At 42.8% G+C, this 21,834-nt stretch overlaps 1 protein-coding gene across 4 annotated transcripts in view; it reads right to left on the bottom strand.

Annotated features, from left to right (window-relative positions):
* Positions 1-120: 120 nt before the first annotated feature.
* kdm6bb (lysine (K)-specific demethylase 6B, b) overlaps positions 121-21,834 on the bottom strand; it is a 29,504-nt gene continuing 7,790 nt past the window's right edge. For 3 of the 4 annotated variants that reach the window (XM_084073434.1, XM_084073433.1, XM_084073435.1), the window contains 19 exons: positions 18,413-18,536; positions 17,986-18,042; positions 17,298-17,517; positions 16,931-17,167; positions 14,444-14,599; positions 13,552-13,884; positions 10,035-12,700; positions 9,796-9,922; positions 9,193-9,298; positions 7,085-7,290; positions 5,078-5,277; positions 4,581-4,652; positions 3,848-3,996; positions 3,561-3,675; positions 3,273-3,460; positions 2,943-3,084; positions 2,687-2,813; positions 2,429-2,599; positions 121-2,010 (listed from right to left, as the gene is read on the bottom strand). In XM_084073434.1, coding sequence (XP_083929560.1) covers positions 1,987-2,010; positions 2,429-2,599; positions 2,687-2,813; positions 2,943-3,084; positions 3,273-3,460; positions 3,561-3,675; positions 3,848-3,996; positions 4,581-4,652; positions 5,078-5,277; positions 7,085-7,290; positions 9,193-9,298; positions 9,796-9,922; positions 10,035-12,700; positions 13,552-13,884; positions 14,444-14,599; positions 16,931-17,167; positions 17,298-17,517; positions 17,986-18,042; positions 18,413-18,531 — 5,415 coding nt within the window. In that variant the 5' untranslated portion in view covers positions 18,532-18,536 and the 3' untranslated portion in view covers positions 121-1,986. The remainder of the gene's footprint in view (positions 2,011-2,428; positions 2,600-2,686; positions 2,814-2,942; positions 3,085-3,272; positions 3,461-3,560; positions 3,676-3,847; positions 3,997-4,580; positions 4,653-5,077; positions 5,278-7,084; positions 7,291-9,192; positions 9,299-9,795; positions 9,923-10,034; positions 12,701-13,551; positions 13,885-14,443; positions 14,600-16,930; positions 17,168-17,297; positions 17,518-17,985; positions 18,043-18,412; positions 18,537-21,834) is intronic. The other variant, XM_084073436.1, reaches the window with a different exon arrangement.

Below are 21,834 nucleotides of genomic sequence, written 5' to 3'. Positions count from 1 at the left end.
ACACATTGTGAGCTTGTATATCGGCTATTTTCAGTGACGATATTTGGTGCAGAGGGACAAAATGAGGGGACCAAATACAGATCCCTGGGGGACCCAGGGTTCAAGTGGTTAAAATATAGGGTTCAAGTGGTTAAAGGTGGACTGATTTGAAAAGTCTTGTCAAAAATAGTCCCTGGAGAAAAGATTCATTTTAACCCTTAGGAAAAAAACGTCAAACAAAGGCAAAATCTATAAATAATGCTATATTATGCTGTGTCTATGTATGGTATATGGCAGAAGATGTGAAGATGTGACATGTAATGACAACGGTATGGTCCTTTAGCAAGAGCTAGGGCAAAACATCTGAAAAGGGCACATCGTAAGGGAAAAGACTGATAGAAAACTTTAATGTTAATTTGTATGGACCTGAAAATATATCTTATTTCCAAAAATCATGAAGACCCAAACTAGCCCCACCCATAAAACCATATTATTAGACTGCAGACCAAATTATGACATATACAGTCATCAATTTGAATGCATGTTTAAGCTCCAAAAGGTTTGTTGTGAAATAAAATATTTTTAAAAAATCCTTGAATGGAAAGGAATACTTTACGGTAAAATGCATTAGTATTGCCAGTAATTATAGAATGAAAAAAGTTGAAAATATATTTTTCAATTCAAAGTTAACACAAAAGTTACTGACAAAAATAGGACATTAGGACTTCAAAGAAAACGTAAATCACAGGCCAAAGCTCTGGTATGCATGACGGTGACATCAGCTATTATTTGTCCCTTAAGGCTACCATAATTAAACATGATGTCTGATGATTAGACTTTCCCCTCACGGCTTTTGCTCTAGAGATGATTGCATGTTCCATAGGTCATTTCTGCTCACTTGGACACCCGAAACAAAAAGGGTAGGGGTGATTATCCACCTTGGCACCCCTGTGCACGTCAGTGTATACAGTATATGAACAGTATATGAAGTCACAATTTACACATATTTACGTTCTCTGTAATCCAGAGAGAAAGACATGGATCCAAAAGAGGTATGACATTGGGAGAATATTCCCTATCGCAAGAAAAAACTAAAAATATATAATGGATCATACTTTTGAGATCATTGTACCAAGACAATTTCGGATTATGTAAAAAAAAAATCACCACATTTCTACAAGATTTCCAACTAAGAATGAAACCATATTAGTCCTCTAGTAAACCCGTATCTTAGAGAAAGTGAAAAAATTCTTGAATCGCTATTTTTTTAATACTTACATAAAACATTTGTGTGTGTGTGTGTTCAATCATCTAATTACCTCTTTTCTAAATACAGTTCACAAGGCCAATGTGGTGTACTTCTAGGCTGGTAAAACTTTTGAAATATCTAAGTCAGAATAAATAAGATTGGAGTAGCACCTCAAAGAGTAGGTTATACAGACAAGGGCGTACCTGAATACGAAAGAAAATAGGAACCAGTATGATGCCATTGTGACAGCCAGCTACTTCGCAGCGATTCCCCTGCTGGTACCATACAATCACAGCAAATTCATGGACACATAGAACAACTAGATTGGTATAAAAAAGTTGGACTGGATTAAGTGGATTTGCATAAAAGTACCTGAATTAATACACAAAACCGGCTACTTGATGCTTTTGAATCACAGCAGTGCCCGTTGAACATGACCTGATTTCCAGTGCTTGGAATGCTCACATTAATTTTTTTCTTTTCACATGTCTAACATGCTTTTCATGAGTAGTACCAGTCTAGTCATTCTATTTCAAGACAAGTCCAATCAGCAGCTGGTATGGGGAAGACAGTGCGCAAAAAATTGAATTGGCTGAGAGTCCATACCTTATTGTGTGATGTAAACAATGTTGAGTAAACATGATTGGCTGTTCTGAAAGCAGTTGCAGTAATAGAGTGCCTTGGAGACATCGTTTGTGCTGCTGTTAAGAAGGAGTTTTGGTTATGGCTGACGCTTTCTTCAATCCAATATGGAGACTTCACTTTGAAATGGGTGTTGGAGCCTGAGGGGAAGAAACACATGTTGCTCAGCTGGTAGCCTTGTACTTAAAATATGCATGTTCATGTACGTGCGACGTGCGTGCGTGTTCTTGTGTGTGTGTGAGTGTGAGTGTGAGTGTGAGTGTGAGTGTGTGTGTGTGTGTGTGTGTGTGTGTGTGTGTGTGTGTGTGTGTGTGTGTGTATGTGTGTGTGTGTGTGTGTGTGTTAATGAGGACTCACACCAGCAAAATTATGAGTAATCTTTCTCGCTTGGCCTTTGTACTTGTTTTTACAGCAACTTGAGTGTAATGTTGGTTATGTGTGTCTGGATGTTACAAGTACAGATACTGAACAACTAGCATGGGAACGTTTCTTGAAAAGGCACTGCAGTGCTGACTGAGCCACTACTAGCAGAGTGCATCAGCAGGGTGTGAGACTGACCAAAGTGAAGCTGTCATAGGTTCTCATCAGCTCCTCCATACGGTACTGTTCCAGCACCACCACTCCTGCCAGGGAAGGGCTCTTGCGATGGGCGCAGTCGTCACAGTGCACCACATAGGTCTTTTTGCTGCTGTTTTCACTGGTCACGAACAGCAGGTCAAACACCTCTAACTGCACAAACACAGTTTTCATACGGTTGATATTTAGTGATGTTGATATTATTTTTTTGTAGTGAAAGCAGTATCAGGTGGGACTTACATCACATTCATTGCAGTAGTAGGCTGGCTCATCCTTCACTCTGCTCTGGTAGGAGATCTTCTTCCCTGCAGCCACCAGCTGGTCTCTTAGAATCTGGATATGTTTGATGGACTGCAGGAGACAGTGCCTGAGAAAGAAGGAGGGAAAAGCAGGTTGTGAGGGAGACACAGCACGTGCACGCACACACTAGTGCACGCACGCACACACACACACACACACACACACACACACACACACACACACACACACCGCTTACTTGATCAACTTGTAGGTGTCTTGGTCGGTGATCTTGATGGTACGGGCCACATTCCAGGAGACGTGGATCATGGGAACGATTGACTTGACCTTCTTGACTTCGTTCCACTCAAAGCGCTCCAGAGCTAGCTGATACTGGTAGGCTGCCAGGACAAAGATGACACACAGTAGCAAGGCCTCCCATAGACAACATAATAAGCAATGTTAAGGCTAGGGCAACGATTGTAGTTTTGTTTGTAAGTTGTGAGGCAAAAGGCCAAAACATGCATAGAAAGCCTTATCTTCCTTTCATTCTTTTGTTCGGTACCGCTTGGCATATTTAGTAACTTACAATTGAGTGGCCCGACGTTCCAAGCTATGTTATTGCACCAGCCCACTGCCTGGACCCAGTGCACTGTCCCTGCATTAATCCACACTAGGTCCCCTGGTCTCTGGATGAAACGGTACACAGGAATATTGGAACTGTACAGGTCCTCCAGAACTGGCCACCAGGACCCTGTTAGGTAGTCCACTCCGTGCCTGAGGGAAAACAATTAATGTATGCAGATCATTTATGAAGTCTGGAGTGAAAGCAGTGTTGCACTTATGAACACTGACGATTGATTGATTGCTCACTCACTTCTCACAGAAGCTGTTGATGGCTTCCCAGTAGTGCTCATGGACTGCAAACCATTCACAGTCACCTGGGCCAATGTTAATGTTGACCGAGCAGAAATTGTTATTCTCTTGATGACCTGAAAGGGAAATGCACCCAGTGTACTTTAACAAATAAATATAGAAAGCAATGTTTTCACTTACACTTGCAGACACCACCCCCCCTCTCCACATCAAAATAAATATCCGTAAAGGTTCCAGAGTTAAATTCACTCTCCAAACCTTACAGTGTGATGATGGACAGAAGCTAACCTGGTGTGCGGCTTCCCGGGACCTTCATGTAGAGCTGGACAGTGTTCATACCCAGGATGGTATGGCCAACGTGACTGAGCATATTGTTGCTGGATGCCACACGCATGAAGGCTGGCAGCTTCAACAGCTCTTGTAGCTGGGGCTTCCACCTGATGAACACGAACACGAACACACACACACACACACACACACACACACACACACACACACACACACACACACACACACACACACACACACACACACACACACACACACACACACACACACACACACACACACACACACACCAAGCGCAAAGGTTTCGCTGTTCAGAATTAAACCAATGTTGCAGTAATGAAATTGCTGCAGTTGTCATTAATGACCCAGCAGGTGGTGCTAATTGCCCTCCTGTGGCTGCAGAAAAACGATCATTCCATCAAAGTGAATGGGAACTTTGTGTAAATAAATGTGTAAATTATGGTCCCATTAATTTTCAATTGATGTTAAAGCAGGGTATGCTTCCGGGGCTCGCTCCCCTTCACAGCAATAGCACACAGTTTCCGGTTGCACTCACTGATCATTTTTCACTGAACTAGAACCTTCAAAACGGGTTTGTAGAAACCAATGGGTCCAATGGGTCTATGGCGCACATACGCAGACACACATGCACACACATACATACACGCACGTACGCACACATGAAGCTTGAAATGACCGGCAATGGCTCTCACACGCTTCACTATGATCTCACCTTTTAGCATCAGAGAGGTCGATGTTTGTCCCAAATTTTATGATCTTACCCCCAGCTAGTTTCTGTTCCAGGCTTGAGAAAAGAGAATAGAGTTTGTTTGAGTTAATATATGCAAACATCAGATCCACTCAATGATATGGTAACTGTGAACATAACAACTAGGGCTTGGCAGTGGGCAATTAACTGAAAATATATTGAAACGTATATTGCACGTTTTTTCAATATATATATTTTTGTTTCCTTATATCGAATCGTCACAAAAACATTCTAATAGATTTTTTATAATCGACTAAACCGATTAGTCAGATTAACCACTTGACCCTGTGTTAAAATTCATAGTGGCGTGTAAAAATAGCCGATCTACAAGCTCACACCGTGTCGTGATATGGCGTGTTGTGAGCTTGTATATCGTCTCTTTTCACTATTATTCTTTTCTTTCAATAATCGTTCATGGGCAAAAGTATCGCACAGCCCTAATAACAACCATAGGAACTAACCTGGGTGAGTTGGGGTCGTGGTCGGGGTCGGAATGGTCTGAGAGAGGATTTGGGTTGCCTTTACTGGTGGTGGAGGGGTCACTGCCTTTACTGTCTGCTAGGGTTGGACTGGTTTTAGTGGTGGTTGTGGTAGGACTGTCTGATGGATCTGAGGATGTGACTTGTTCTCCCTCCTCTTCATTCTCACTCTCTTTCTCCTCCTATAAACATATTAAAGGTGAGCTTAGTTGAGAGTGGCAGCCAAGGCATAACATTAGTAGAAAGTAGGCCTTAAAGAACAAGTGTTCTGTTAACACTTGGCAGCGGTTATTCCAGCTGTCGGACAGCATTGGTAAAGAAAATGCTATTAAGCCACTGGGCACTCTGTAGAAACCCAAACTGATCTCAGGGCACTGCTAGCCTGGTTCCAGACAAATCTGCTATTGCAAAAAAAAAAAAATCTGTGGCAGATTAGGTCTGGCCCCTCTCAATAGAAATTGGATTTCTCTCCCTCCGAAGTTGTGAGGGACCAATCAGGGCCCAGTATGCAAATATGGGGCGGGTTTATCACCAGAGGCATTTTTTTGTATTTGCCCCTTGGAAATGCAGGTTCCACACAGAGATTCCAGACTAATATCTACGCAGTGATATTAGTCTAGCCTGGGGGACCAGACGAATCTGCGAGTGCAAAAAAAAATTGCACTCTGCCATTTTGGGTCTGGCACCGCTCCATAGAGAATCCATTTCCTGCTCCAGAAGACGTGGGTGACCAATCAGGGCCCAGTATTCGAATATGGGAGACTGTAATTGGTAGTTGGTTGTAGGTCTAACCAATTGCGTCGAGGGCCATTGTTTTGATCCCGCCCCTTGGGGAAAAAAACGTCCTCATGGAAGCACCAGACTCATATCCACGCAGTGATATAGTCTGGCTACGCCAGGCTAATATTAGTCTGGCCATGCCAGGCTAGGGCACTGCATGGTGATTCTTTCCCAAAATCTTAACCACACCAAATCAACAAACATTTGGCGTAGAACTCAAAGGGTCAGATGACTTAGTATCCCCTGCCTTTGCATTAACCCATTAAAAATGGGAAAGCATCTGTGTCATTTTAGATTTTAGTGTTGGCTATTCAAAAATAGCAGATATACAAGCTCTGCTATTTCTTTTTTACGTTACAAGTGTTTGATGTTGAATATTTAGGCACATAACCTTTTCAGATGGGGGTCCGCGGCCAAATATATATCAATTTGGGGTTCCTTGGCACAAAAACGTTTGAGAATTACTAGTTTAGAAGGCATTTGTAGAATCGGCCTCAGGTCTTTATGGGTTAAACTTACTACTGTATTATATATTATGCTCTTACCTTTACTATTGCCTTTAACCACTTAAATCCTACACTTGGTTGACCATATTCCCAAGGGCCTTATAATTAGTTGACGATCTAAAGCTCACAACGCGTCGCAACACAATGCCTTGTGAGCTTTTAAATCTGCCATTTTCTGTTTGCTCCCAGAATAGTGATGCTAGTGCAGAGGTCTTCAACAGGGGGTCCGGGTAGGGGGTCCTCAGAGTTACTACAGGGGGTCCGCCAAATCTGCATGGGATTTTTACATTAACCATTTTAAACATCCCTATTCTGAGGAGAACTTTAGCCAAAAATAGCAGATCTACAAGCACACAACGCCTCGCGCTGCAAGGCTTTGTGCGCTTGTAGATCTGATATTTTTGGCAAAGTGGTTTGGTATAGGGGGAAAAAAAGAGCAGACTAAGTACAGAGTGAAAGGTCAGGTTTACTAAGTATTGTTTAAGTACATGGTTAAATGTCTGGAAATACACATTATCATGAATCCAACATGATAGTGCTGTGAAACAAGTCTATGAAGCTGCCTATGAAATCTATGAAAAAATAAATATTTTACACAATATATAATGGGGGTCCCTGCTTTATCTTGCTCTCAGCTAAGGGGTCCTTGGCCTGAAAACGTTGAAGACCCCTGTGCTAGTGTGTTAGGAAGTGAAATGCCTACCTCCAGGCTCTCCTGGAAGCTGGAGGCCTGGTACTGGGCATATTTGGCAACGGTAGTGTGCGACCGACTGCTCTCACACGGCCATGTCTGTGTTTTGCCACCATGGTCCCAGTTTTCATCAGCAGGCTGCTGCACCTGAGTCCTCACTTCCACTGCATGTTCTGCGTTGGCCTCCACCAGAGATTTAGTCGAGAACAGGCCTAGGTCTGACAGGGGTGAGGGTTTGAAAATGACAGATGACGATGGCGTTAGTAATAAATACTGATCAAATAGGACCTGGTCAAAACCAATTCCCTTTTTACATTTCTTTTTTTTAACAATGCAAACAAAATCAAGACATGTATTTGTTTGCTGCAGGCATTCATCATGTTTATCTGAAATTATCTATTGTTGTTATAAATACATTACATTTACTACTGTGATGATTATATAAGTGATAAATAATAACATATCTTACTGGTTATCAGTTTATTTTTTATGACATGTCTCCTCCAGTATACTGTACATGATGTGCCACCTGACAGCAAGGAGTTTTCCAGGATACCTTTAACAAATAGCAAGTCCCACTCCCTGCAGAAATAGGTGCCCGGACCAGGGCCCCCTCTTTGTCCCCTGGCTTTTTACACCGTTGTGACTAAGTATTAAGCAGGCTTCTCAAAGACACACTAGAACCAAACTGTAGACTGGAGTCACTATTGCAGCAACAGATATCGTCCTTCCCTGCTGGTTTCCAACCCATGAACACAGCCAGCTGTGGTCACTGGAGTGCCCGGCCAAGCCGGAGGCACCGTGGAAGGATCAAACCACGGTGGTGGGCAGGAACTTCTCCCCTGCGCCAACCGGATGCCCCAGCTTTGGCATGCTAGAATGCATAATCTGGTGGTATTTCCAGCAAACAACTTCAAAGACATTTTTTGGGGACCTCAGAGACCTGACTTGTTGAAAAGGAGTATAATATGTGACCTATAACTGAACTGTTTCTTGTTTTGACTTTTGTTTTGTTGGATAGCCAGGAAACCCTGAAGTGGAGTATTTTTGTTGAATGAACTGAGCTTCTTTGAAATAATAATTGGGAAATCTCGAACTGGAGTATTTTTACATGAACTCATCTGAATTATAATGGAACTGGACTGAAATAAAACCTCTGACTTGTACACAACAAATGTGCGTGCTGTGTCCTTCTTTCTCAGGCACTCTCTCCTGCAGTCCATCAAACATATGATTCTAACGAGACCAGCTGGTGGCTGCAGGGAAGAAGATCTCTCTTACCAGAGCCAAGTGAAGAATGAGCCAGCCTACAACTGCAATGAATGTGATGTAAGTCCTTTCACTACCACGTACAACATAATGTTAGGATGTCTACCTAACTAAACGTGTGTGTGCGCGCGTGCGTGAAATATAACCAGGGGTATGGCGTTTTCTGTTTTCTGAATGCATGTGTCCTTTCTGGGGTTTGGCATTGATTCAAAAAATTAGAATTGATGTAAAGGTCTGAGGCCTAACTTATACTGTACCAATGAATTAATCATAAGAAAGTTGCAAATCACAATACATTCACTTATACATTATACTTACATAATAATACAGAAAAAACCTATGTGTATGTGTGTGCGTCCAAAGGTCATAAATCTCACAGTGTCACAGCGGCCAGGCCAGCTGCAACATCTGAGAGAGAAGGGGGGGTGGGACTCAGGAGAGAGGTAGAGAGAAAATGTGGGGGGAAAATGGCAAAGATGTAGGTATATTATTAGAGGTGGAGACAGATTTAAAGGTGGGAAAGTAAACGTTCAAATGACAGAGCCATGAGTGATTTTTGTGTATGAAGTATGAAGGAAAATGGACAACTGGTATGGTATGAGTTGGTACTGTACACACATACAGGGTGGCTCGGGCCTTTGCGGGTTATAGTCGAGAAGATAATATAATATAATATAATATAATATTATACTCACCCACACACACATGCACACAATTAACCATTTTTCACTTATTACTGAACAAAGTTAAGAGGCAGGAGTGACTGAAATCCATGAACTCTGTGAAAATGTGTGTAGTTAATTCTGTATTTCCTGTCTTTAAGAACAGTGTACCGAGGTATTTAAACTTACTAAGACGAAGCGAGCCAGCAAGTCCTCTGATGACAGTGACAGCGTTCTTGGGGTCTGTGCAGAACTGCAGCAGGACTGGAGAGAAGGCATCTCTCTTGCTTTCCAGCTTGAGAAACAGAACATGTGTTGACTAGGATCATCAGAAGAAGCCACACACTCTAGATGCATAACTTACTGTACAGTCGAAACGTTGGTCAAATTAATAGTAATCACTTGCAACACACTTGCATCTAGAGAGTGCGGTTTAACTTACGAGAATTATCACCCGCAACTAGAGCCAGGGTGTGCGATTTAACTCATGGCCAAAAAGGAGCACTTCACCCATTTTCAACAATATTTCCATAATTGCTCCTCACTAATGCTTATAAGATAGCAGCATTTCTGTTTACTCGGTAACTACAGCCTTTCTTTTCCTGGAAATGTAGCACGATTAAATAGAATAAATTGTTCTTGCACAAAACAAAACAATAATAAAATAAAACGGTTGGTGATGCCATCTTATAATGAATATTAGAGAAGAAGACCCATTATATGACGATCAGGTAGAAAATGGGAGCTCTTATAACAGAACATTAATGACTTGACGTGTCTGTGTGGACTCACATAAATGCTTGGGGTGGGTGGGTTGAGCTTTTCTCGAGGGATGGGGATCTCAATGTTGAAGCAAGGCTTAACAGAGAAGGCAGGGAGCACATAAGACTCCTTGAACTTTCCCTTCACCGTTGCCCCCCTAGATGAAAGAAGACAGTGAGAGTATGAAAGATTTATCAGGGTGGATAAAGTAAAATTCTTGTTATGATTTCTAAAGAGAAACTAAGGTGGTCTTGGCCACCACTACTCACTTGCAAGCTCTGATCAGTTCACTGGCTGTGTGGTCAATGTTGATGTTGGAAAGTGGGATTCTTCTTTCCTCTACCACTCGGTCCACTTTAATCAGATGGATCTTGAGCTCCTTGTACAACCCCATGGACAGGGCCTTCAGCCTGAGCGGGTCAACTGGTGGGCCTGAACCGGGAGGTTTGATTGAGCAGGTACATGAGCTGGTTGTACTGGTTGCAGTGTTCAGAGTTGATCTTGAGGTGGAGGTGTCATTGTTTCTCGCTGGTGAAGTCATCGTATTCTCTAACTCCATGACCTCCCCCTCGTCCTCTTGCCCCTTATGTCTCTGGATGTCCTGCTGTATGTTATGATTCTCCTTAGCAGTCCGATCCTTCATACCTTCATTGAGTTGTTTGGAGGAGCAACCAGAGGACAATGACAATGATGATGACAAAGGTGTCGTTTTTTGTTCACTATTTTCAACCAACGTTTTTATTTCATCGGTGCCGTTCTTTTGATAACAGATGACACTGTGGTCTTCTCTCCAGCTCTTGACCTCTGCTTTCCTTTTCCCATTTTCTGTTTGCTTCCTCTTTTCATCTGTGCTGTCGTGCACCCTCGCTTCACAGGTTCCCTTTTCTTGCTTGGTGGTCACTGTGTGTGTGGTGGTGAGACGTAGTTCGGCACGCAGTGCGTCGTCCAACAGAGACTCTGACTCTGTTCTCCGAACAGAGTCCTCCAGGATATCCAAATCTCTAGCCTCTCTTTTCTCATTCTCATCAGCCTCAGTCTCTTTGTGTTTCTGCTTCAAATATTCTACTCCAGGTTGCTGTTGACTGTGATCTGAGGGAGTGTGGGGTCTCGAAGGTGTGTCTGGGGAGGTCCGAGTGGGTGACTGGTCGGTGGGTGTGTAGGACTTTGTGTGATCTGTTTCGTGCTCCTCTGAGGAACCCTGATTCTCCTGGCTGTGGATCTCTGGCCCCAGTGCCAGAGATGAGGAATATTTCACCACACCCACGCCTCCAGCAGGGGGCCGCCCAAATGGACCACCTCGACAGGTGAACTTCTGGCCGCCCAGAAAGGTGGCCAGGCTCTCAAAGACGTCATCCAATCCTGTCTGCTGATGGTGAAGCCGACGCAGGAGATCCAAACCAGATGCATCCGTGCCGTCGTCCTCTTCGTCTTCCTCATCCTTGTCTTCCTCATCAGCTTGTTTAGGGCTGAACGGCAGATCGCAGAGTGTCACTGTGTCATTATGGCCTTTATGAGGTGCTGGGTGTGGAATGGATAGTATCTGGCCATCTGACGTTTTGCTTTCATTGGCCTCCTCCTCTTTCGTATCATCGTCCCCATGAGAAGGGGAAAATCCATGGGTGGGACTGGGCTGGAGGACAGGTCTTCTCATCACCCCCTTATCTAGCTCATCCTCTTCATCATCTTCACCCAGAGAGGATACCGGAGAGCCTTGCCAGCTGAGCACCGGGGGACTGGCTGCCATATTGTCTCCCAGATCCATTACATTCGCCATCACGACCGCAGGCTGCAGATCCGGGGCCATGAGGGCTCCTCTTTGTATCTCAGCTTTATCCCAGATAGGCTCCTCTGAGCGACGACACACAGAGTCTTTACACAAAAATGAAGGACGGGCAAGTTTGGGCTTTGCTTGAGGTCTGTCTTCTGATGGCGAAGGGTGGATGGGGGACATGGTGCTAGTATGATTGATGTTTGTGTTAGAGTGTGGAGAATGCACTGCTAGACGTGGCCCTCTGTAAGAGGGCCTTTCTAATCTAATTCTATGATTGTACAGGTCCGGTGAAGAGCAGCTGGGACGAGAGGATGGGACAGTATCAGGGGTATAGTATGTCTCTAGATGATACCTTTGAAATGCCTTCTTTGCTCTGTCAGCAGTCTCAGTATGTATGTGTTTGGGTGGGATGCGTGCTGTCTGTGGGGAGTAGCTTTGCTTCTTTGGAGTCAGATGTGGAGAATGAATCTCACTGTGGTCCATTCCGTGGTCTCCTGCAGGAGAACATGGAGATGGGGAAGTCGCCATTCTCCTTTCTGTCTTTTCTCTGGTTTTAGCACTCCCACTCAAACGTGTTTTTCCTTCCCTCCTCTTCTCCTTTTTCTTTCTTCTGTCCCGCTTGTACCTTTCTTCTCCTCCCCGTCTCCGCAGGATATTCTTCATGCCATCCCTCACTTTCTCCTCCTTTTTTTTACCACCCTTTCTTTCGTCACCTATTCTGTCCATCTTGTGCATTTTATCCCTTTTATGTCTTCTACCCTGTTTGGCCTTGTGTTTGCTCTCAGATTTTTTGTGTTCTTCAGAATCCCTCTCAGGTTTGTTGACCCTTGACCTGTGGTGAAGGGGCCGTTCAACACCAAGGGGCTCAGAGGCTTTGATCAGTTTGACCCCTGACATTATGGCCCAGGACTCTGGACTAGGGGAATATGCCAGACGAGAGCTAAATGGAAGGATAGACACAGACGTATGGGTAGGACTCCCTGGTGGTTCTTTTCTTCCATTGGCCATAGTTGCAGAGGGACTGGATGGGGGACGGGGGCTGTTGGCAGAAGACCCCCCTTCTCTGGGGCTGTAATGGGGGTCAGTATAGGGATGAACTGGAGCAGCAGTCTCAGAAGGGGCTGGATTCCTTGACTTGCCCCTAACAGACATGCGCTGATTATCCTGCAGAGTGTGGACAATTATGATGATTAAAAGTTATCCTTCAACCACACAAAGCAACCTAATTACCACTTTACAGTAGCACAGTCATTCATTCGTTTTTGTATTGTTATTATATATTATGTATCTTAAACTATTATACACAAATACTAATTCAATCTTAAAATCTAAGCTAATTAAAGCTTACAATCAAAGTCCACAGTTACAATCCACTAATAGAACTGACTTAATAATTACTGGTACATTTGTATACAGTACTTGGTGATAGCTTGTGTGATTTTAATTAACCCTACACTGTATCCAGTGGTGTTAAGTAACTAAGTACATTTACTTAGTAAAGTACTGTACTACACTTTTGAGGAATTTTCACTTTACTGGAGTATTTCCCATTTTCAGTACTTTTACTTCTACTCCACTACATCTCAGAGGCAAATATTGTACTTTTACTCCACTACAATTATTTGAAAACTTTAGTTCATTGTTACTTTGCAGATATAAAGTATTACATTAGAGAACATACATTAACCATTTTAGCCCTATTTTATACCTAGGCTATTTGAAAATAGCCGATCTACAAGCTCACAACGCGTTGCATCGCGACGCGTTGTGAGCTTGTAGATCTGCCATTTTCAAACATTTTAGTACTTTTACTTTTGGTACTTTAAGTACATTTTGATACCAAAACTTTGGTACTTTTATGTCAATTTTGAATTCCGGACTTTTACTTGTAACAGAGTACTTCTACATTGCAGTATTGATACTTTTACTTAAGGTACACATTTGAGTACTTTTTCCACCACTGACTGTATCCATCCACCAATGAGCTATAAGTATATAGAGCATATGTTCCTTACTGTGCTTTGCATGTAGTCGTAGCCCCGGGTGTCAGTGCCCTCCGCCTGCTGCAGCAGAGGGCTGTGCTGTAGTGCTCTGTGGTGGGGGGCGGTGTGCCGTTGGTTTTGGTGGCTGTAAGGCACACGGGTGTGGTCTGCTGGTGAGGAGGCGGTTCTTCTGTCCACTTTCCCTCTGCTAGCATGGTGCAGCGGTCTGCTGCCGCCGCTCTGGGTCGGAGGAGGAGGAGGAGGGCGGTGATGAGGTCGGGAGGGGGAAGAAGATGAATGGTCTTGGCCCGACGGTTTGCTGCTATAGAAGCCTTGTTGTCCTCCAACGTGCGGTTTAGAGGATTCCTGCAAATCATCAAGATCAGGGGTCATCAATATGTCCGTACGTGGACAAAATTGTGTCCGTAAGCAAGACTTTTGTCCTTGTCCGTGGCAAATTTTTTGATTTACTGTTCTTTTACATAACATTATAATGTTCTTATTTTGATCACAAGACCTAATTACTGAATATTCGTCTTCAGGTTTTCTTCAAAATATGATTTACTACGACTATTGTACATAGGAGTCCACTAGTACTAGTGGTTCTCAAATGTTTTATTTGCAAGGACCTCCTTAACTCTGAGAGTGTTCAAATGGAACCAAATGGACCCTAGACCTGTTATGGTCATTCAGGGCTAGTTCTCTATGTGTTTCTGGTAATATTTTTGTCCACTAATTTTGTATGTCCGTGGCAAAAACAGAATTTTGACAAAAATGTCCACCACGAGCCAGCATGGTGATGACCCCTGAGTTAAAATGACGTACGAATCAATAAATGAGCAATCTTTTCGGGGTTCACTGCCACCATCAGTGTTGTTTCTATCAGTGATATACAACTATCAAGTTATGTACGGTATAAGGTAACCTGTTGTTGTGTTGGTGACGGCCTGCTGTCAGAGTGATGGAAAGTATCTGGATGATCGTTTAGTGGCCTCCAGTCATCTTGTTTGGAGCGGTGGTAATGAGATGGTGATTGCACATGGCCAGATAAAGGTGAATGCTTTGATCTGGAATGAGTTGACTGGGGAAAGTATTAAAAACACATTAGGCTGTGTTGGTCTTTACCATCAGATGGCGCTATTGTATCTATCAAACCAACTAAAATCAAACTTCCATAAAACATTTTGTACCATGCACTTTACATTAAGTGAAAATGTAGGCTTTTGTTTTCCAACTTTGAATCTCTGATTTAGATTGCTGACTGTCTTTACACATTCAGGATGCTGACCGAGATAAATATTAAACTAAGACAGTATACAGGGTTGCTCAGGCACATAGCCATTTTGAAAATGTATCACAGGCTGAATGTCTTAACCGTACCAGAACCAGAGTACCCGAGTCCAGGATTAACCACATAATCCAGTAATCACCACTTGAGTAAGGCTGGGCAATATGACTTCAAATCAATTTCACGATAATGTCAAACTTTTGCCCCGATTACGATTAATGAACCCTTATTAAAGAATAATTGAAAATAGCAGATATACAAGCAGCTCACAATGCGTCGAGATGCGGCGTGTTGTGAGGATGTAGATCGGCTATTTTCGGCATCATTGTACAACCAAGTATAATACAGGGTTAAGTGATTAATCAGCCTAATCGATTTAGTCGATTTTAAATTTAATCTCGTACAAAAAAGGGGGGGGGAAAGTGCTTCTCGATTATTCAGTTATACTGTATGTTAGTTATCGGTTCTAAATACCGGTTTCGATTTATTTTCATATATACTTCTTAATAAATTCTACAATAAATTAGAATCTGTAATTTGAAAACACTGTCACATTGTCGAGTCTGACCCAGCACACAAATGGTTTACAACACAGCAAAATCTGAGAAACCAGCTGGTGAGAGCTTAACTTCCACCACTTACCCTGTTCCATTTTATACAGACTATGCCTCAGGGGAACGACCGATGCAGTCACTGCACACAATGCAAATACACAATAAGATTAGGCCAATACTTTCAATTCCGGAGGGCACTAGCCTGGAATGCCCTGCATGGGATCAGGAGAGTGTGGAAATCTGAAATGGGAGACCTCAAGAGGTGGCTGTCCGTAGCTGCAGTGGAGTCAGTACTGCTGTATGGGGCTGAGACACAGCACAGCAGGAAAAGGCTAGATGGTGTCTACACGAGAATGCTATGAATGACACTAGGTGTCACATGGGAGGACCACATCAGAAACGAGGACCTCTACGGGGACCTACCACGGGTCACAGCGAAGGTCAGAGAGAGAAGTATGAGGCTGGCTGGGCACTGCATCAGGCACCCGGAACTGGTGGCAAGCAAACTAACACTGTGGGAGCCAACACCAGGGCAAAGCCAGGAGGGGGAAGAGGCGCATCACCTACGTAGATACACTGTGGCGCGACAGCGGAGCTAACAACACTGCAGAGCTCAAGACCCTAAATGCTAGACAGGAGGGTGTGGAAGGCAACGATTCAGGAGTCAGTGTTGGCTAGTACACACTCTCGCCTCACATTTTCAATCCCCCACGTACAGGTAAACCGGCGAGGCATAACATGCCATACCAATAAGGGGATCTATATGCTTAAATGACCATGTGGCCTAGCCTACACTGGAAAAACTACCAGACAACTTACAACAAGAATCTCTGATCACAGTATATCTATTACATGCAATCATGAACATTATAAGCCGTACAATTTACACATTTCGTAGCCAAGCATAGCCCTCTACTAACCATTTCATCCATTGAAAACGCGCTAGCGTATCTCCACGACCACGCACATGTCGTGCAGGGAATGATTATCGTATCCCTCCGAAAAAAAACTAGAACACCCCACTGATTTTACACAAGCATCCCATAATGTGTTTTCTCTCAAATATTTAGACATGGAACAGGTCAAACATCCCAGTCGTGGAGGTTATATAAATACCCCGTAGGTACTTTTGGATTTATACTTTGGACACATTGGTCCAAAAAGGGGTCAATGAGGACCTTTTTTTATTTTGACTTCTCTTGAGTATAGGCTATGCTGGGTCTATGTTGCTTATTGTCTGATACTGATACTGTTGATTATATGCAATGCCCTGTGTTTTTTGTTTTGTCTGCGTTATTCAGCTTGTGGGTCATATAACCTTTTTCCATTGCTGTGGTATTGTTTATTGCCTTCTTCATTATTACCACCTGTTTTAGGCTATCAGGGGCACCTCTTATGATAGGTTACATTTCCTTTATTCTTCTTGTTATTGCTTGACATTTATGATGGTTTATACCTGATGCTGAGTTGTTCTGATCAGCTCATGTGGCCACTGTACAAGGTGTGTGACAAAGCCACTACCCCAAAACAAATATTAAATCAAGTTGTATTGTACACTAGCCAATGTTACCTGTTCAGGCCCAGAGGTCCTGCTCCTCTTCGCAGGACATTCTTCGCGGTAAATCTGTCGATGTGGGCTGTGCTGGTGGTGTTGATCTCGTTGCTGGTGGGGGGCCAAGCGTTTCCATGGTCCCGGCCTGTGGTGTGTTATTCTGTCTGGGACAGCCCTGCGGTAGTCTGAGGGGGCCCATCTCTCCGGTGGGTGCAGCAGCTCGCTGTGGTTGTGGGGTTGTTGAGAACCCCCATACTAAATCAGAAACACAGACGGGAGGTTTGTGTCAAAATGGTTAAAGTAGTAGTAGACTTCAAATCGTCAGGATGAGTATGGCATCCTATGGACATGAATGGGATCGTAATTGCCCACTACTGAGTCTTACCGTAGAATTGTTCACATAGCTGTCCCATTTTTTGTAGGGTTCTCTTGGTCCTGATAGATACCCACTGTGGCTGCCAGCCCGGTTCTGGAATGAGTGTGAGGAGTGGTGCTGCCAAGTCTGGCCATCATAAGGCTGGTCCCTGCAGTCCCAGAGACGTGGTGGCGGTCTCTGTCCCTTTTCAGTACCCTTTCCCTGTGCATAATTGGTGATTCTCTCCCCCCTAAGCACAACATATTACACATCTTATCCAGTGATACGCTAGTTTTTAATTGTGTTGGTAGAGTAATGCCATTCTCACACACACACACACACACACACACACACACACACACACACACACACACACACACACACACACACACACACACACACACACACACACACACACACACACACACACACACACACACACACACACGTCATGAAAGATTTAACAAAACCTAACACCCGGATTTGATTGGCCAACAAATGTCACAAAACAGAACATCAAATTTGATTGGCCACGAAAACTGTCACAAATGTGACATCCGGATTTGATTGGCCAAGCATGACAGCGCTCTCTCATCAACGGTACAACAAAATCTGGATGTGAAGTCCGTGTGGCGGCCTGAACATCTAGTTTAAAACAATTCAATTCTGAATAAGATGCCTTATGTTTTGTTTTCTTGTTTTTGGTGGTTTTACTCACCTGCTAAAGATGTGGCTCTGGGGTGGGTGATGTGATTGACTGATTTCTACTTGACATCTATAATACAAGGGAAATCAAATCATAGTATAATAAGTGAATACCGTAAAAAGCACACATATCTCTCCCCCCTAAGCACAACACATGACACAGCTTATCCGTTTTTTTCTTTCTTTCTTTTTTGTATGGTAATGGCATTCATAGTATGGAGATTTGACTTGGAATGTTGTAACGTTCAACACAACTGTAACAGTGCAACTAAATACTACCACGGTAACACATCAAGTGTCTCAAGATGAGAAATTAGAGATGAAAACGTCATTTTATAAAGCAAATATGATAAAGCAGAAAAGGGGCTTTATGTCATCCATACATATCAAATAAACAGTAAAACATGTGTGGAGGTGCTGTTATAATGAATAATACTAGCCTGTTTGTGTGGCCCCACGGGCGAGTGGTCACGGAGGTCCATGGTCCTCTGTTAGGTCCTCCAGCTGGGTAGGAGTCCCAGGTGTTGCGGCCAGTGTACAGCTCTGCTGAGTGATACATCCAGCCTGAAATGACAGAGATGATGATGATAATAATAATAATGATAGCAGGGGTGGATAGTAACTAAGTACATGTACTTGAGTACTGTACTCAAGTGCATTTTTTGAGTATCTGTGCTTCACTTGAGTATTTGTATTTTTGGACACTTAACCCTAGAACACTCTGTCCCAGGAATGGGTGGACCAAAGAAGAAGTTCCCAGCTCCATTATTACATTTTTTGTGGGAATTCTTTGTTAACAATTCCCACATTTTTCACAGATTTTGCCTACATGAGGTCTTCTTCTGGTATTGCTTTTTTATAGGGCCCCCCGATGATGTTTTACATTTTGTGTGATATTTTATATTGAAACATTAAAGAAGAATACTTCAATTTGCCATGTATTGTTGTACTAATATTTTTTGATGAGAAGTATGTTTTATGGAATATATTATATTGGGTAAAATATACCCAACATTAGTGATGGTGTGATAATATTCAACGTTAGTGTTCTAGGGTAGCAGCACTACGTAACTTTCCTCTTCTACTCCGGATTTGAACCCAGTTTCCCACGCAAGTGCTAAATGTCTCAATAGAAGAGCACGGAGACAAAATACAACCACCCCAATTGTACAAGTTATATTGTATAATTGTACAGCATACAGATTGAGCAAAATTACATTTTATTCATAAAAAGAAAAGTTACATAGTGAGGATTTAAGACTTTCACTCCACTACATTTCAATAAATTGTGAGTATAAAGTATATTTTAGTTATAACTAGACTGAGCTAACAGTATGTTTCAATGTGTAGTGTTTATTCCGTTTTGGGAAAACAAAACGGATGAATTGGTTAAGGCTGTATATAGATGTAATTTTGTCTTTGCGGGGAGTACTGTATATCGATCCCTTTACTCTCACCCTGTGTCTAAGCCCTGTGAGGAAACTGGTTGTAAATGTGGCCAGTAACAAACTTCCAGAGTGTGCTCTGTGTACACCAGCTACTGCAGCTGTTCAGCCTTGCCTGCTAACGCAGTGTATCTCAACGTATTCCTTTCATACTGTATACCTGATCAACCACATCTTGCCATGGCGTCATGAGATACCTACAGTGATACCTGTAATGTAACCAGTGTTGCGCCACAATAACAGATCAAGTTTGGCATTGGTGCTCAGCATGCAATGCTGAGTATGCTTGCCATACACACTTGTTTGTGTGCTTAACCTTTATTTACACCTCAGGGACAGTGTGTGTGTGTGTGTGTGTGTGTGTGTGTGTGTGTGTGTGTGTGTGTGTGTGTGTGTGTGTGTGTGTGTGTGTGTGTGTGTGTGTGTGTGTGTGTGTGTGTGTGTGTGTGAGTGACACAACAATGAATATGGTGAAGAGAGTAAATCAGTCTTACTCATAGGTTGGTTTTTACTGATAGCCAATAGCAAGTTCCTACATCCTTTAGAAAGGAACAGTGGAACTATTCATTTCCTTACACATTATACTTGGTGCATGCATGTGCAGTATACCAGGCTATATAAGCGTAGTACATTTTGAAAGATGGCAAACCGCCATATGTGCCCATATGGGTTAGGCACCATGAGGGAAGTACTGTAGGCTACTTGAATAAACACAAATCAATCAAACAGTCAGATACTTTTACCAGTTGCATGCCCAGCACCTCCCCCCCATCTCTCTCTCTTTTCTTTGTCTCTCACTGACTGTCCGTTCTCTTTCTTTCACAACCACAAAGACACCCACACCGTATACTCTCCCCCCGCTCTCTTTCTCTCTCGCACGCTTTCTCTCTCTTCCTCTCTTTTTTCTCTTTACTCTCATGCTTTCTCTTTTTCTCTCTCCCTCTCTTTCTTTCTCCTTCCATCTTTCTCCCTCTCCCACCCCTCTTTCTCTCTCTACATGTTTCAGTGAACTTCCCTGTAATTTATATGAACAAATTGTATTAAGACCATTTTTTAAAAACATGTATTTTAATAAGCAACTAAAACATTTTCTGTCACTGAGGGACAGCTTGATGCTGATGCAAGTCTACACTAGAGTCCTACGCTAAAGTCTATGCAACTTGCACAACTGTGCTAGAATTCCACCAATTAGATTGCAATCAACTCAAAGGGCCTGTAGAAGAACTTGAGGAGTCAGCTGGCCAACAGAAAATTGCATTATGGGACTGTGATTTAGATACAGTAGTATACAGTCTAGACATTGGAGTCTAGGCTGTATTGCCTAGTAACTAGACAATAGTTGATGTGAGAGCAGCACTGCTGCCAGGATTGGAATTTCAGTATTGAAAGATTATATGAATGTCATTGATTGCCAGGAATTAGTCATATGGTTTGAAATATATCAGAGTTTACAGTGTCATTATTGATATGTTCTGTGTAGTGACATTGTGCTCTATTGATATTCTCAGCAACAGTGATTGCAACAACTTTTATTTATTTATTTTAGCATCATTCATTTTTTTAATTGATCATTGTAACTGTGGGGCTTGTTTCTCACTAAGCTACATATGCCCAGAGGTACAGTGCCATATTTGGACTTGCCTTTTGGGTTCAAGTCCAGCTGTTTGTTTGTTTATAGAAAGTGTAATTTTTAAATTGAGTTCTAAAACAAATGTTAATGTTCTGTTTTATCAGAGCACTTGTTATTGGGGAGTTACATTCATTGACTCCAATAAAGGCATTGCAAAAGTAAAAATATAGATTGACAATTGTTCAACCAAAGTAAGTTGGGCATCTGGAAACATTTCCCTGTTGAGCTGCATTTGAGCAACGGCATGATCAAATAAAACAAAAGTTAGCGCTAATAAGCCATGAAATAGTAGATTATTAACTGAATTAATCATTCAGAAATAGCTTAACCCATTAAAACCAGGAAAGCATCTGTGTCATTTTAGATTTTAGTTATATATAGCAACATATGTTTTTCAGAAAACTGTTAGGATTTAGAACAGTGGTTCTCAAAGTGGGGTCCGGGGACGCCCAGGGGTCCTTGAGGGGGTTCCAAAAAAGACATTTGTAGAATCGGCCTCTGGTCTTTATAGGTGAAAGACATTGCTTTGGTGTTCTTGGCTTCACAGTCACAGGATGTAACTCCTACTTGGTGGTCTGTGATTAGTTGATTGCTGCACAGAGCATCCTAGCATGTTCCCCTGCATACACCCCCCCCCCCCCTCCCCTCTTGTAACCAAGGAAACCTCCTCCATCTTCATCGCCATGGCAGAAGAACTATGTGTCCATCCATGAACCCCCGGTAGAGATGCCATAATGTACTAATCTTCTATTACAATTGCCCCACATCCTACTCTTGTTTCAAGTGT

This window comes from Gymnoscopelus microlampas, assembly GCF_963454915.1.
Source record: "Gymnoscopelus microlampas genome assembly, chromosome: 12".
Taxonomy (NCBI): domain Eukaryota; kingdom Metazoa; phylum Chordata; class Actinopteri; order Myctophiformes; family Myctophidae; genus Gymnoscopelus; species Gymnoscopelus microlampas.
Note: the sequence above shows the minus strand (reverse complement) of the source record. Positions and strands in the feature narration are given on the sequence as shown.